At 38.5% G+C, this 17923-nt stretch overlaps 1 protein-coding gene across 1 annotated transcript in view; it reads left to right on the top strand.

Moving 5' to 3' along the window:
- Nucleotides 1–17923, top strand: part of LOC122812984 (E3 ubiquitin-protein ligase rnf213-alpha-like) — a 1982151-nt gene that overhangs the window by 875068 nt on the left and 1089160 nt on the right. The window contains 2 exon segments of the mRNA XM_044085079.1: nt 12806–12904; nt 17698–17816. Coding sequence (XP_043941014.1) covers nt 12806–12904; nt 17698–17816 — 218 coding nt within the window.

Genomic DNA, 17923 nt, shown 5'->3' with positions numbered 1-17923 from the left:
GAGTGAGTTTTTATAACCCCAGCTCCACTCCATGCCAGTTGACATTAATACTTGAATTACCAAGAGGGAGTACAGCACCTTCCCACAAAACTGTGAGTTATTTCATAGGTTCATAGGTTCATACTAGGCTATCTGCCCAAGGGCATTTATAAGCCTAGCCCATAGTTATTTGGCTTTCGCCACCCCTTTAGTTTGAATAAAACTATGCCTATTATTTTGCTGTGCCTCTGTCAAGCAGTGACACTGAAGTAATCCCTGGGGTATATCTGCGATCCCCCATCCATTGGTCAAGATTCCTCTTGAACAAGGCCAGCGAGGTGCTCTGCCTCACATGTACCGGGATTTTGTTCCACAGCATAGGGAGTCTCTGGGTGATGAATCTGTCCCTCCAGCATGTTCTATTAATAACCGTGTCAAGGTTTAAGTCTCCGCCCTTGTGGTTCTGAGGGATCTAGATTTTTGAGGTGAAGCATATTCATCAAATCAGGGTTTGACATGGCCTTATATGTCAGGCACAGGTCACCTCTGAGCAAGCGGTATGAGACTGAATAGAGCTGGAGTTCTTTCAGTCGGGCAGCATAAGACATATTTTGAGACCCTTTATCCTTTTGGTGAGGAACTTTGGGGCCTTTCCAGCTGCTGCAGGTGTCGGGTCAGATACATTCAGAATGGGGCATTGTACTCAATCATAGGTCTAATGAGTGATGAGTACAGGGGGACGATGACCTCCCTTGATCTAGATGTGAATCCCTTCATGATCAGGTGGGCAATGTAGAAGGTTTTCCTAACTACTTTAGCAACATGAGTGTCAAATGAAAGGCTACTGTCAACCTGGGTCCCCAGATCCCTGATGACTTCTTCTGTGCTCAGTGGATTGCCACCTATATGGTAGCTAGGGGTAACCTTGTTTTTCCCGAAGGGTATGACTATGCATTTCTTGGCATTTAACTTTAGGCCATGGCTCTGGCACCAGTTATCCGTTTCTGTGAGGCCCTTCTGAAGGATATCTGTGTCAGATGTGTTTTCGACTATGGCCCAGTTTGCAGTCATTTGCAAACTTTGTCAGCCATAACCCTCCTGTGTTTGCTTGTACTTCAGAAAAGTAGATGCCGAACAAGAGTGGACCCAGGACTGAGCCCTGTGGGACACCACTTGTGACAGGCTTTGAGTCTGACATGGCTCCAGCAACTCTGACCCTGTGGGTTCTGTCACTTAGCCAGTTTGCAACCCATCTTGTGATGTATGGGTTTACATTCAAGCTGATGAGTTTTTCGATGATACCTGAGTGGGGTATTGTGTCAAGGCCTTTGCCAGGTCAAGGTAGGCTGTATGGACTGCCTTTCCCTCATCAATGGCCTTGGTGACTGTCTCAAAAGTCAACCAAGTTTAAAAGGCATGATCTGCCTTTGACAAAGCCAAACTAGGTTGGATCCAAAGTCTGCAAGTTCCCTATGTCTTTATTTATGAGTTCCATTATGATCCTCTCCATGGCTTTGCAGATAAGGCTTGTCAAGCTAATGGGACGGTAATTTCCAGGGTCGGTGGAGGCACCGCCCTTGTGAAGTGGGACCACAGTCGCCGTGCGCCACTCCTTGGGTACATATCCTGAGGTGAGGCTAAGATTAAACAGCTGTCCTAACTGCGGGTTTAATTCCTCATTGAGTTCATGGAGCACACAGCCGGGGACACATGCATTTTCCCACAAAAGTGTGAACTATTTCACACATGCATCCTCCCACAAAAGTGTGAGCAATTTCACACATGCATTTCCCACAAAAGAGTGAGCTATTTCACATATGCATCTTCCCATTAAAGTATGAGCTATTTCACACATGCATTTTCCCACACAAGTGTGAGCTATTTCACACATGCATCATATGGAGGCTATCTCAAATGAGTTAGTAGAGTCAAGTGCACATCCTCAGTCAATAGTGCTGCAAACCTAACACCTGTTCCTTTAATAGATGTCAGCTTTTAATGGACCAGACCACCTCCCTCCCCCCAGAATGGGTGAGATGGCATCAACCAGTTACTCCCATTCTTTCTTGCTGGCCCCTCCTGTGCCTAGACCACTATGTGATTTCTGGTTATCTGGGTTGTCATTCTTTTATTTCATAGCTCCAGCATTCATTTCACATTTCTAGTTGTACAAAGTAATAAGTCACTATACTCTATACCTAGACACACCTGTTATTAGTATATACCTGTTTGTTACACATACCTTAAATATGTATATGAATATGTATATGTATGTATATATATATATATATATATATGTATATATATATCTATGGATCTAGGACATTTGCTCGAGTGAGCAAACGTCCGAATCCATAATAACCGAACATACTTTAACGAAAGAGCTTTTATCGAAAAAGCACTTTTGTTAAAGCGTGTTACAAAAAAAATAAAACACTACATTTACATTTTAGCAGGGGGGCTTTGCCCCCCCTGCACCTTCCATTTTTTTCTTAGATATTTATTCAACATTTTTATCATGGAATATTGGATATATCTCCCGGTCTATTTATATCTGGTTTGTCATACAACTCCAGATCAACATGCCTGGTATACATATTATGATAGTTTTATTCAGATACTGAAGCAAGCCTACAGTAATCAGTTTTTTATTAAAAACTTGCTCTAATGATGTTCTTTACAGTTGTATAAATGTATTTTTAATAGTGTACATCTTTTAACAGCATTTTTAATAGCATTATTAACAGCATTTATATATATTTAAAAAGATTTTATGAAATGTCTGTTTATCAATTTATGTGACCACATGGCTGGATCTATATATATATATTAGTTTTCATTCATACATAATTAGATAGTACTGCCGATTGGTTCAATAGTTAATTGAATGATGCTTTTAGATGCAGTGGTCTGTTAGTTTTTGAACAGTCTGATGAAGCATTCTTTGAAATGTGAAAGCTCTTACTGGATTGAAACGTTTCTTTGTTTTTTTACTTTTATTTTAGTTTCTTTTTTTGATAAATAAAGGTCAGCTTCTTATTGCTATGGTGAGCCTCAGTGGGACCTTGTTTCTATGCTTTTCCGAGGCACTTTGCCCTTGCTTGTTGATTTGATACAGGAGTTTCATTTTGAGACATGCTAAAATGTCTGACAAATGAACCTCAGTAGAGGAGTAAGAGAGGCCGTAGGAAAGTAACTCTCTGAATGGGTGTTGGTTATGTTGTTGGCAGCTCGAAGGAAATCTTTTCCATTTGCTAATATGTGATTTTCTAGTAGCAGGCTGTCTTGCCTCCATTAGTACCTGTTGCATATCCTCAGTAAACAGGTGCCTAAAGGGTATTAAGATCCTATTATCCAGACAGCCAGTTGAAATTGTTGTGGGTTGGGAGGTATCAACCATCCCCTGTTCCTACGTGAGTAGATCCAGTCTATGAGGAAGTTTAAGTAATTTCCCCTGGCCAAATCCAAAAGAAGAAAGAACCACTGTTGCCTGGACCAAGAGAGTCAACACAGTGATTATAGGAGATTACTTTTGAATCTTGAGAAGTATCCTGGATATCAGTGGAAAGGGTGAAAATGCATACAGGAAAATTCCTGTCCAAGGAAAATAAAGGGCTTCTGTCTTCCAGGCCTACTTGCATGGAGTCCTAGAGTAGAATTTTGTCAGCTGATTGTTAAGAGAGGAGGCAGGAAGGTCTGCTTGAGGAACTTCCCAAAGATGGATCAAATCTTGGAAGAGTCTCTGATCTAGTTTACATTCATTATGGTCTGCCTTTGTGCTGCTCACCTAGTCTAACACATGATTTTGCTCTGACAGAATGTAGGATACCTGCAGAGTGAGACTGTGCTGTATTGCTGCATCCCAAGATAACATGACTAGTCTGCATGGGAGGGTAAGACCTGCTCTGTCATGTTTGTGTACTACATGACTGTGATGTTGTCTGTAACAACTTGAAGAGGTCCTGGGAACCAAAAGTGATTCATAGAGTTGAGTGTCTTGAAAAGAGCAAGCATTTTTTTATATTTATGTGTTTGTATCCCAGATACCTTGCACTTTAATCCCCTTTGACACTCCTTCTCAAACAAAGTACAAAGAGTCTGTGGTGACTGACTGCTTTGTAGAAGGAGGGGAGACCAAGATCAGAGATATTTGATGTCTACTCCAAGTGATTTCTTTTCTGATAAATCTCAGAACTTGCATCTGAAAAGATAAAGGCAGTTGGAACTGAGACAAATGAGACTTCAGATACCCTTGTATCTTTCTCATGTAGAGACTTGCCGGGTGTATCATGAGAATCAAGATCCCACAAGACCCAGAATCCTGAGGTATTCCCTTGCAATGACCAAAGTCTGAGTGGAAAACCTTAAAAATATATTTAAATAGAGACCTATTTTTTCCTAATGAAGAAAAGCTCTTTGTAGTGAGGTGAGAAGCAGATCCCCCACCATGCCCCAAGATTCTCACTACACCTTTCTAAACATAAGCAGACCGTAAGCTATTGAAACTAAAAAAGTTACAATTAGAGATTTCCTATCTTAAGGAATGTATAAAACAGCGGATCTACCTGACAACACCGACGCACTACAACACCGACAACTAAATCATCAACACCACATAACCGAACGTTCACAAACACAAAACCTCACATGCCCGACACACCACAATCCCGACAATCAACAAACAAAACAAATCCCCTGTCCAAAAAGCACACACACAACACAAGCACACCAAAATCCTTACAAACTCACACTAAACCTTACATACACAACTGTCTACAACCTTAACCCGCCCCTAACACTAAAGACTGTCACTATTGCACACTCACCTAATCCGCGCCCTAACCCTAACTCACTTAACCCGCCCCTAACTCTAAGGACTGTCACTATCGCACACTCACCTAACCCGCGCCCTAACTCTGACTCACTTAACCCGCCCCTAACCCTAAAGACTGTCACTATCGCACACTCACCTGACCCGTGCCCTAACCCTAACTCACTTAACCCACCCCTATCCCTAGAGTCCGTCAATATCGCACACTTACCTTACTTGCACCCTAATCCTAACGTCCGTCACTACCACATACTTACACATCCTTTTCACATGTCGGTGTTCTCAGCGTCGGGGTTTTCATCTGTTGGTCATCCCAGTTTTCGATCTTCTGGTGTCGGTCTTCTCATCGTCGGCGTTATCAGCTTTCGGCGTTGTCAGGTAGACCCAAAACAGCACATGGTCCCTAAAGGGCTACGTAAAGCTCAATACCCAACAGGTTTAGAGGGTAATTCTCAATTTCACAAGGATCTAATAAACCTATTTGACAAACGGGTTCGAATTAATGGACATCATGGTGAAACATTACTCTGTTTGGGTGAACAGTATTTCTAAAGAGGTTTTAGCTCTTGACAGTGACATTAAATCTGATACGGCTTTTACTAGGTATAAATATGATTATGCAAGGATTTTTTCTAGTATTGATCAGTATCTAGTTAAATTAAAGGATACAAAAATCAAGAAACTGCAACGCGACTGCATAGTATATGATGCTGGAGTAGCTTACCGTCCCCCTCTACCTTCTCAGCAATGGATCCCAAATAATAACCTGGATACTGGGTCACTGAACAGCAGAGCACATGGACCAACTAATGTGGGAATTACTTCAGGACCCTATGAAAATACCAATATGGGGCCAAGGAGAAGTGAAAGAATACGAAATCAAGGAACCAACTTGAGTCCCAACATACAAGAAAATTCCCATTACCAACAAAGTTTTCAGGACTCCAATCAGATGGGAGTGATTCCCAAACAGAGGAACCAAGGTCAGAAAGGGAGGAACAACAGGAAGTTCTCCAAGCGGAAGCTTTAGACCTTGATTTAACCAGCGATTTGGACATCATCACTAATACTACCGGTATCTTTAAGATTTATAATTATTCAACTGTAAGTGTACCACCTGAATTGGTCAAATTACTAGCTAAAGGCTACAGTTTTGTCCCCAGGAGAAACATGAACCTAGCTAGAACAATTATGGACATCAAATATTTTACCAGGAAATTAAATTTAAAGTTCCTGTTAGGTGACACTCATGACATCAGTAGCAACCATATACATGTAGCTAGTACATTTAATCCACCAAATCATCCAGTACTTCATTCCTTCAAATGGCTGTGTGAACTGGATTTACATTCTTCTTGTTTTAAGGGTATCAATGGGTTTAACACCAACCGAATGTTTCTAAACAAGAATGGGAAGCCTTAAACCTATTGAGATCATCAGATGTCAGGATTTGTAAACCCGATAAAGGGGGTGGGTTAACCCTTATGGATAATTGGGACTATGTAGCTCGAATGCGTCAGATTTTGGCCACTAAAGCCGGCCAAAAGGTATCTTTGAATGAGCTGAATATAGCACACCAGTGCATCAAGAGCCAAACAGTAGATCTATACTTAGAAGAAAGAATAGATGTAGCTAGATACAATTATATGAGTATATCTTTTCCCCAAATTTTGATACTTTTTGGTATCCCCAAAATTCATAAGGATTTAATTAACCGTTCAATGAGACCATTAGTAGATGCCCGGAATTTGATTGCCTACCCCTGTGCGAAAGTAATAGACTTAATTTAAAAAAAATACCTAACCTATGAAAAACAGATCTGTAAAGATTCTTGGTCTTTTTTACACAAGATTAGTGGATTACAATTTGATAAAGACCACAACTTTCTCAAATTTGATGTTAAAGATCTGTATACCTCAATCCCCCACCAAGAAGGGATTGATTGGATTAGCACTTCACTTATGAGGAGAGGGGCGTCTAGTAGTGAGATAGATTTAGTAATTGAACTTTTGGATTTAATTTTGTTGAAAAGCTGTTTTGTATTTGTTGAGGAGTACTATCTCCAGAAAATTGGGGTAGCTATGGGTTCGCCATGTGGGGCAAATGTAGCCAACTTTGTTAGGCTCACTGGGAATCGGAATTCATCTTTAAAGTGAATGACATCAGGGAAGATATCAGTTTTTACACTAGATTCCTGGATGATTTTTTTTATCATCATTAGGGGTAATTTAATTAAAGCCACTACACTGGTGAACTACTTCAATAGCACTACAGAATTTCTGAAATTCACATTTAACTTTAATAAAGACTAGATCAGTTATTTGGATATTAACCTCAGGAAGGATTATGTTAAACAATGCTACGTAGCCCAAATATTTAGGAAAAGCACTTATTCCAACTCATTTCTTCACTTTTCTAGCAGTCACGCTTACCATCAAAAAAGATCAGTGGTCAAAGGCCAGCTAGTAAGGGCTGCTAGAATCGTCACTTTAGATAGTGACTTTCTTACTGAATGTACACTATTGAAGAAGATGTTTATCATTCAAGGCTATCTTAGCAAATTGATTGATTCATTGATAGGTGAGGTAAAAATGACGAGGACTAATGGTTTCTATACCCCCATTTTAAGTTTAGTAAATAATTCTGACACCATTAATAATGGAGAGGGCCGTGTCCCCACCCCTATTTCAGTAAGTGATCAAGCCATTGATTTTACATTGTCTGATCACGACGTTCAGTGCAGACAGCCCTACCTTGAGGTTTATTGTCAATAAGAACTGGGATTTATTAAGGAATGATCCTGCTCTATTCCACAAGGTAGGCAACTCCCCTAAAATTATTTTCAAAAGAGGGCCTAACTTAAAAAAAGTTGTTCGAGTCTAAATCCATTAAGTCACCAGGACATCCAGGGATGTTCAAATGTGAATCATGTAGGTTTTGTAAATTTATTGAAGTTGGTACATCCTTCAGAGTTAATGATATAGTATATAGGTTAAAAAGTAAATTTAACTGTAATTCAAAATGTGTCTACCTAGCCAGATGCCAACAATGCCCCATTTTTTAAGTAGGTAAAACGGAACGTAGATTCCGAGAACACCTTTACAAACATCAGTATGCCATCAGTAAAGGCAAACAGGATAATGCTTTAGCAAAACATATTCCCATTGAGAAAGATCATACATTTAAATATATGGTTATAAATTGTGTGATGCATATCGGGGATGGACCTGAGGCGTTGAAGTTGGAAGAACTGGAGTTATTTTGGCAAATTAACTTACATGCATATAAATACCCTGGTCTGAATGACTCTTGTTAATTAAATGTCTTCTTAAGCTTAGGAGTTTGATTAGGTAAATGTATATGCTTTGCAATTAATGTCTTATTTAAATCTAGGACCATAGTGATAAAGTTTTAAAATCATATTGTAATTTTTTTAATTTATTCAATACATATCAGTTATTAACGTATATATGTATCTATGTGTACTTAGGGTTGTATCGTATTAATAGTATTTCCCAATGTGTAGATTTTTCTATCTATATGTATGTTTTGTTGTTTCCTGAATGAACTTGCTGGACGGGTATCAGTCAGTCAGTCAGACAGTCATTAATTTGATTTGAGTTTTTTATGTCACATGTTGAGGTGAAATGTTTTAAAAGGGTGGATCTTGAATATGGTTTTTGTCAGAAGAAAAAATTCAAGCGAGTCACATCTGCCTCAGGTGATGAAAAACTTCTTTATTTGCAGCTAACCAGATTACAGCAGCATGTTGGCCAAGATGATCTCAATCTGATCAGCTTGTTTACTGACATCAACTTTTATACTTTCCTGTTACTAGCCAAAATAGCTTTTGTTACATTTCTGACAGTTGACAGTTGGCTATGAAAAACATCTAGGATCACAAATTACCTCAGAAAAGAATGCTTTACCTCAAAACCACAGCTAGTGTAGAATGTTTACCTCAAAACCACAGTTAGTACAGAATGTTCAAAAAGGTACAGCATACTTAGTTCAACAGTGGTAGCTGGAATTTTCCAGGGCACACAGCCTGCCTCAGTAAATTAACTCTTACTCAGCCGTGCGTCCTTTTACCAAGCTTTCATTTAACTGCAATTAGCTTTCTTTATTCAGAAGTATAGAAAACAGATGTTATTCAAGTTCATAAGCAAACTACATCTATCATAGGTAAAGCCCATCTTTAATAAACATGGCTCAATGACCTTTTCTTACCAACACTTCAGCAAATAGCATATTAATTTTGCTAGATGGGAGAAAGAGACAAATAATAGTATGGTTTAAAACTTTTTCTCTTAGCAGTTTTATCTGAAGAAGTTTGTGTATTGATTCAAACCAAAAGCGCTTAAACAGTTACAGTCTCTGTCTGGTCAAGCCTGAGTATTTTTGTTTTGTAGTAGTTTGTTTCTGTTTCTTCCATTGGTTAACAAACCGACATGTTGGTCTGTATAAGGGGCATTATTCTGAACATAAGACCCACTCACTGACCACTGTATTTGCATGCAACTGTATAAGCATCACTGTTCCACTGCAGTGAACTGTGATATGGAGCAATAAAGTTGTTTATCAGCTACTACAGGCTTACGTAGTATCCAGAGTGGGAACATGTCAAGTTGCCAAATGTAGATTTTGGTGAATGTGAAATTATTGAAATATGTTCATTGAACATTCTTCAACAGTGGCATTTGCCTCTTTCTCTACTGTTGTGCAACTTCAAAGTTGGTATATGTAAGTTTGGGGAGTTCAGAGGGTCTGTAACCCTGCAAAAAATACTTTCCTCAGATATTTGTTGAAGCTAGGTTCAGTGAACATTTTCTTTAATGTTTTACGTTCGCCAAAACTGCCTTCAGTGAGTCTACAGGAATCAATGCAAAGCATCTTCCTGCTTCTTGTATGTGATGCATGATCACTATGAATCCTGGACATGAATGGTAACTCAGTAAGGGAAATTTATTATTAACATCAGAATCATTACCTCTTGCAAAGTATAGTAAAAACTCCTGGAGTGTATTGCTGGTGGACTGGAGGAGCTTAGATATACAGAGGTCTTTAAAGGTTCCTAGAACAGGTGGAAGTAGTTTACTGTATATGTTCAGCCACAATAGCAAGCAAATTTGAGAGAACAATGGTTTGGCTTCTTGGTATGTGTATTTTGTAGATCCTAGCACTGGGCCTGAAGAACAGAAAGTAAGCCAGGTCGATTGTGGTATGAGTTCAGGTTGCTATCCTGGGGACGTGCAAATATCTACTAGCAAAATTAGCATTGAAGTTCTGTCTCTCTATATGGTGTTTGCCTACTACCATTATAATCCCTAACATTGTATTAGAAGCTAAGGCTTGCCCAAACTCAACATTGCTAGGCTGGAAACACTGGAAACAGAGAAGTACTATTGACTTGCATTCTTATAGAAGGGCCTGTCTATCCAGTAACAGGCTACACTATTCTACATATTCTGTCTAGTAATGGGCTAAATCCTCTAACATACAAACATGTCACCAGAAAAAGACATATTTTCTCTATAATGCATGTGCATGTTGTGACAATGCTCTGTGCAGCTCCCTTAGAGTGCCCTTTCGTCATCCTTTTCTTGTGTTACCAGTCAACTCTGAATCATTCTAATGACTTATGCTGTACCATTGACTCAGTAACACAGTCCAGAGCCTTATCATCCTCTCCATAAAGTAACATTTTCTAATGTCTCACCAAAAACACTACTATCCTTCTGTCATCCTATTCCTATTCTCACTCACCTGTCTTTCCTGTTCAGTTCCCCTCTCATCTATCCGCAGTCAAAGTAGTGCATCTATGTCCTATATCTGCATCCTCTTCTGGCTTCTGACAAAGGCATGCACAAGTTTCTAATTCTGCACTACTACCCTCACTCATCTATACATTTGCCATGCTTTATTTGTCACTCCGGGATGTCCAGCTAGGTTGCGTCTGTTTTCAGTGAAAAGCTGAGGAGAAAATCTATATACAGAAACATAGGATTACCCTGGTGTATATTATTAATGTACATGAAATTGCAAAATACTAATGGGCACAGAATTACAATGACTAAATGAGGTTTGCTTGGGCTGCAGATGTTCATTGTATTCTGCATCAAGGAGAATTTATGAGGCTGTTGTCATTGCAGAGAAATAAAAATTGCAAAATGGCCTATGATCCTAACATCATGGAGAATTAACACTGGATGTACTTTAGTGTGCTGCTAAGCTTGTTTGTTTGAGAATCCATAAATACTAAGGTTCATTCTCCAGTACATACTCTGAACTGTTCATAGTCACAGGAAATCCACAGCTTATCCCAGCAAGTAGTGAGTATAAGGTATAGAACCAGTCTTGAACGGGATACTGGTCCAACACTTTATGAAGGCGGTTCCCTATTAGAAGACCGAAGACGCATTCTTTCGAATGCGTCTTGGTCGAACTCAAAAGCCTGAAACGCCAAAATATCAAAGCAGGTTTTAAGCTAATTCTTTCCCTGGGAAAGAATTTGCTTGGCCACTTCGTTACTTTGCCATTTTTGGCACTGTAGTGCGGTCTCGGAGTTGGTATATTTAAGTAGGGGAGTTTGGGGGGGCGGCGCAGTGTTTTTTTTTTTTTGGCACAGCGATTTTTTTCCCTAGGAAAAAAATCACTGTTCTGACAGTTCAAAATTGTAAGCTTTCACTTACATAGAGTCGATTAATCACCGTTCGCTTTTTTAAGCTTTCGGTGATCTAATGTAGACCTTATGAAGGCATACCCTCACAAACAACATGGATACATGTGAGCAGTTTAGAAGGTAGCAGTTTACCTGACAGCATATCCTTGGGATTTGAGAGGACACTTGAACAATGTCTAGAAACCTTTATGAACACAGGGAGTGCATGCAGACTCCACACAAATGTCACCCCAGCCTGGAACCAAACCAGTGAACCAAGAGCTGTGAGCTAACAAATCTCTAACTGTAGCACCAAATTACAAAACAGCCTGTGGTCATAGTACCAAGTAGGATTAGAACTAAACATAAAATTAAGGTGATTTTAATCTTGTCAACTATGAAGCTAGTACTAAAAATAGAATTGGCATAAGTATATGATGTAACAGGGTCTGTAAGAACATGAGCTGATGTGGATTATTGATGAGCTTTGATGAATATTTAAGCTATAGTAATCACTAACTCAGAGAGGAGTGGGATGGAATAATGGAAGGGAATTCAGACTTTGAGTTGGGGGGGGGTGTACCCAGTAGAAAGTTAGCTCAGGCAGAAGATATGCAAAGTAAGAGAGAGAGAGAGAAAGAGAGGGTGGGTGCAAGCAGATTGAAAGGTACAAAATAAAAGATTAGATGAATCTTTCAAAGTGATGCAAAATTAGGTGAACATAAAAGATAGGTGGTTTTTCCAGGACTCTGACCTGAATAATAATTTGGAGAGCCTGAGTAGTTATTTTTCAGTATTTATTGTCCTGATTTTAATTAATTTTGTTGTACCTCAGCTACACTTGGGTAAGTAAATTCATGTAACATTCCCTTTAATGCAGGTAGAAAGTCATTCATGGCAGACAGTATTGTACATCATCAGACTAGAACCTGGAATTATCTTTTCTTTGTTTTTGGTGCACATCAAAACACTGCACACATTTGTTTTATGTTTCTGTACCCCAAAGTACTCACAATTTATATTACTGAACTCATTATTGGATAATTGGAATTTAGATTTTTTTTTTATTATTGGTGGAGTGGTCTTTACTGTCAAGTCACCAGTCTTCCCAGGTAATGCCTGATGAGTTGAATATCACCTGGCCTTCTTTTGCACAGGTAGTATTTTTATTTCCTTTAACCTAGAAAGTTTTAACATTAAGTATTACATGTTCATTTTCTTACTGAAAGGAATTTAACTAAGGCAGAGGAACTTGATTTATTGTGCTGTGCATTTTTTTTTCTGCATTTGGATCATTTCAGACTTGACTGACAAAAATTTTTCCCCTATTTCAGGCAGTTTCTGAAAACTAGGCATGGCGATAATTGCATTTTAATAGTGCAGACAGATGCAGATGAATCCACAAAGAGCTCGGAACTCATTGCTTGTGCTAAGTGAGTATTGCTTTTCTTTAGCTTTATTATTTTTGGTGAAGCTGGTTATGATATAATGTGAATCTGTGTGTGTGTGTGTGTGCGTGTGTGTGTGTGTGTGTGTGTGTGTGTGTGTGTGTGTGTGTGTGTGTGTGTGTGTGTGTGTGTGTGTGTGTGTGCGTGTGTGCGCGTGTGTGTATACACACACATAGAATACTTATGCTTTCTTACTTCCATCACCTTTTTTAAGCCATATTGTTGTCTTACATAGTTTTCTTAGCTTAGCATTCAATCAGCACACATTTTTTCTTTCTGTTCTGATTTTTGTTATATGACGTTTCTTGATTAAGAGATGCAGAGGTATCACTTTGAGACAGTTTGGATTATTTTATCCTTCAAGTTTATCTGCCACTATTTTGTCATTGTGATCCCAGTTTAGCCTATTGTGTAAAGAAGTCATTACCTAGGTCAGTGTGCAAATTGTAGGGTGTAGTGGCTTGGGCCACTTGCCTTCTAGTGGCATCACAACTTTTTCCAACTAGAAGTGATCACCAGATGTGTACTTTTTCTGGGATTTTAATGTTTATCAGCATTTACCCATTGCCATATGTGCTTTAGTGTTCCCAGGCCTAAGGGGCTGGGAAGGAATGATCCACAAAGGCTAGTAGCCATTTGGTATATTGTTGCTGCACAAGGATATACCAGCTCATGCAACCAGCTGACATCATATTCATTTGGAAAGCTGTTTCTTTTGCTTTCCAGTAGGGAAAGTGAATTATCTTAGTACCTATTATAGATGCTTGCTGACTGAATGCCTCACCTCTTAAGATGCATAAAGTATTTCTTCCTAGCCCTAGTGTTATGATTGTCTTCTATATGACATTTTTTATTCCTGTGTGTGTGTGTGTGTGTGTGTGTGTGTGTGTGTGTGTGTGTGTGTGTGTGTGTGTGTGTGTGTGTGTGTTATAATTTAGTGTTCCTGAAGTTTTCTTATGACTGGGCTCCAGATAGTTCTGTTAGCTTCACTCAGTTGTGCACCTTTTGGCATATTTAGATAAATTGTTTCCATCTACATTTTATATTACTACTTTTCCTGAATATTAAGGGTAATGCCTGGGATTTTCATCTGTCAGCAGATGAATGTGGATATTTGACAGTGGCAGACTTTCATGTCATTTCTTTGCAGTGATTCTGGGCATAAGACGTTTCCCTAACATTTTGTATCATAAGGTTGTACACTGCAGTAAGAAAATCTGCTCTGAAAAGGTGTTTTGAGTCTACAGTCAATGAGCAGCATCTTTGCATGGGGAAAATTAGTGCATATATTTTCTAATTTTAGTATGTTCCACAAGAAAAGTGGATGAATGCCACTATATGTTTGGAATAGATGTCAGTATCATGAACACTTCCTGAAAATTAATTCAGGTTATAGTCTTTAGCGTATGTTGTGCAGCTACATTTCACTTAGATGGTGTGCAGGATAGAGAAAAGAAAGCACTTGTGGTCTGTCATATACAGAACTCCAAGGTGCCTGATGTATGAATTCTGTAGAGAATTTTATAGGGTAATGGTGCTAAGAATGGTGAGTAGACTAGACATAACTGAGGACAAATTGCATAGTAAGAATTTAGATGAACACTGTTATAAACCATTTATTTATTGTTTATGATACAACTGGAGAGGCCGCAAAAGTACCTCACAAAGAGGATCCTAGGCCTTAAACACTTGTCCTATATGGACAGACTCAAAAAAACTCCAACTATTCTCTGTCTCATATCGCCTACTTAGAGGCGATCTCTGCTTGACTTGCAAAGCCATGTCTGACCCAGCTCTGTTAGAAATGCTACATCTAAAGAAATCCCAATACCTCTGCATTACACGCTCCAGAGACCTCAACCTCATTACCACAATCAACAGAACAAGCTGGAGGACCAGGTTCATAACCCAGAGACTGCCCATGCTATGGAACAGACTTTCCATACATGTCAAGCGGTGCTCCTCACTGGCCTTCTTCAACAGAAATCTTGATGAGTGGATGGGAAGTAGAAAATTCACCCCAGGGATCACTCCAGTGGCTCTACTCGACAGATACACTGGGAACTAAGGGCAGGTGGCATGATGCCAGGGTAATCCTATGGACTAGGCTTGTAAAGGCTCCAGGGCTATTAGCCTAGTACGCACCTATGAACCTATTTGTTTATTGGGACAATTTGACTGGGTAGGAGCCCATTTACAGCACTGACCAGGAGAGAAAAGCTCCAAAGTATTACAAAAACCTTTTAAGAACAATAATTTTACAATGTTTAAAAATAAAACAAAAACATCTACAGTTTAAATAACGATATCAAATTATACATAATATGAAAACACTGGTTAAGAACAGATACAAGTTGTATGACAATGGTTTAATATTTAGAGAAGTTTTAGCCAGTTTACAGAGAAATTAAAGGTCAGTTAGTATAGTACAAAATGAAATTGCAATATGAAGTGTGAGAAAGGCAGGTTTATGGTATATTTAAAGAGAAAGCCAGGGGAGGGAAATTAATAGATGTACGGAAGTGAGTGAAGAAGGGAGATAAGGAGGTGCAAGGTATTAGGTAATTGTTCACATTTAGGGATACAGGTTACCATGGTGTTGGGCAAGAACAGAGCCAGATTTAGCTAGGAAGTCTTTCAGAATGTTTTTGAAGGATGGGAGGGAGGCTATTGAGCTGAGGGATACAGGTAATAAGTTCCAGGGCTTAGCAGTACAGACAAGTACAGACAATGCAGATTTCATAGCTTTATGGACAGACCGGATGTTTTGGTCATTGGATCGTAGTGCTGGACAGGTAGATGAATGCTGGATAATTTAGTAGCAACAGCAAAGTAGTGGGCCATAAAACAGTCCTATAGTGACAGCAGAGTTTATTTACTAGGGGAAAAGAAAAAGTTGAAGTGAGAGAGAGAGGGAGACGCTAAACTTAAGCATACTCTACACAAATGCATTTGAACCCAGTAGAATGACCGCCTCTGAAACTGTAAGATGGTGAAGATATAGAGGCATGTATTTTTAAAACATCTTTATTAAAATTGACATTTTTGAAAAGTGACATGGTTGCACATAAAGTAATAGATAATAAAACAAACCAATAGAGCATTTTATTATTTTATTGCAGTGTACATGTATGATTTCTTTTTAACAATTTTCATTCACTTCAACATTGCAAAGATCATGCAGTTCCTGCCTTCTCCTAAATTTCATTCAATCCCCTGAGCATTATTCTACATGTATTGTTCCTATAAATTCCATTTGTTTTTTTATGTAATTTTCTTCTTCCCTTTTCTGTCTCACCATCAGTTCTTTTATCTCATTTACAATATCCAGTATTTCATTTACTGTTGGTTTAGATTTTTATTTCCATTTTGTATATATTTTTTTGGCAACTAGTAGCATTAAACTTGGTACACATCATAGTGTCTAGGCAACCGAGACCCTATATCCAAGCTCAAAAGAGTAATTTCCTTAATTACATTCATTTACTGCCCCAACATTTCTGAAAAGTGCTGTGTAGGGATTTATTTAAATCTACGAACTCATTACATACCTAAAAACGTTCACAATTACATCTCTTTTTCCCATCACAACCCAGCATTTGCTGTCTAACTGATGAAAAATTCTCTAAAGTATGCTTTGGATATAAAAATACGTGTTGCAACACCTCCATGCCAAAGTCCTAAAGCTTATGGATATTGCTGCCTCTTATACAGATGTCTTCCTGCTGTTCCTTTGTAATTGTCTTTCCAATCTTTTCACACCCCTTCTAATTGATTCTTATAGTTATCATACAGTACTTTGTGTTCTACCAATGATTCTTTTTTTAACTTCAGCTTCTGTTCAAGACTTAACTATAAACTCAACCAGTGCTGGTCTTTCACTTGTCACACTCATATCCCTCTTTGCCTGTACTCTATTATCACTCCCTTGTATGAAAGACCATCTATAACCTGCAGTCTAAAATTCAATGTGGCCTCTCACTCTGTTACCTTTCCCTCCCTAGTTATTTGCTCCATATAACCTCAGTTCCTTTGCTGTTTTTCTGCAATAAATTCCAGCCGCCCTTGGCCATTTTCTATACCGCTGCTAGCAATTGGTCCCCGTCAATAGAAATATCCTTTCATAAAGTTGTGTTTTTCTTGCAAATCATTGGCAAATTATTGACGATTTAAGTCAGAAAATAATGACAGACATTTGAGTTTCAGACTTCATTTCCTTCAGAAAATACATGCTAATGCAAAACCTGTTATTCTATATACTTTCAAAGCTTGTAACAACAATATTTAAAAAATTGTCTCTATTTTTGGGGCTTTGTCCTCCCAATTTTATGGCTTTGTCCATATTTCTTGCTCTGAGGTTGAGAGGTATGGCTCATACTATGTTTTTGCATTACTAAAACTGAGCAGGTGGACTGATTCTTATAGTGTACAGAATAAAGTATAGACCAATAATGTTTTTTTTTTTTTGTTTTCCTACCTTATGGTTATTATGGGTGATGGGCTTTTCAAGAACTGTAAGACATGTCATGGCAACCATCCATCCACAACCACTTTTTCCCATTTCTGCACATAAGGTTGTTGTGTCACTTCAATAGTGACAATCATCTAGAGCAAAGTTCACATTGATGGGTGGATATTTAGCTGAAACTCATTTGCAGGACATCATTTTTTTTCAGATCCCTTTTTATTTAAGATGTGTTGGCTTTACCTTAAGGTATGTTTTATATTTTCAAAGCCTAACGTTCTCCTTGAGATAAAACATTTGCTCTGAATTGTAGGTACTGCATGATGAATGAAATTAACAAGATGGAGTCATCAGAACCCAAACCATGTGTGTATTTTATAACAAAGCTCTCCAGAATGTCCAAATCATCAAAACACACTGGCTTTCAAGGAGGTAAGATGTTTTAACTGTTTTAAAATAATTTTGCATTTAAATATTATTTGGCACAAATACCTGTCTCCATAACATTATTAAAAGTGATGTAAATACAAATGCTTGGT

The sequence above is a fragment of the Protopterus annectens genome, chromosome 10.part0 (genome assembly GCF_019279795.1).
Source record: "Protopterus annectens isolate FY-2018-M chromosome 10.part0, PAN1.0, whole genome shotgun sequence".
Lineage (NCBI taxonomy): Eukaryota > Metazoa > Chordata > Ceratodontiformes > Protopteridae > Protopterus > Protopterus annectens.
Note: the sequence above shows the minus strand (reverse complement) of the source record. Positions and strands in the feature narration are given on the sequence as shown.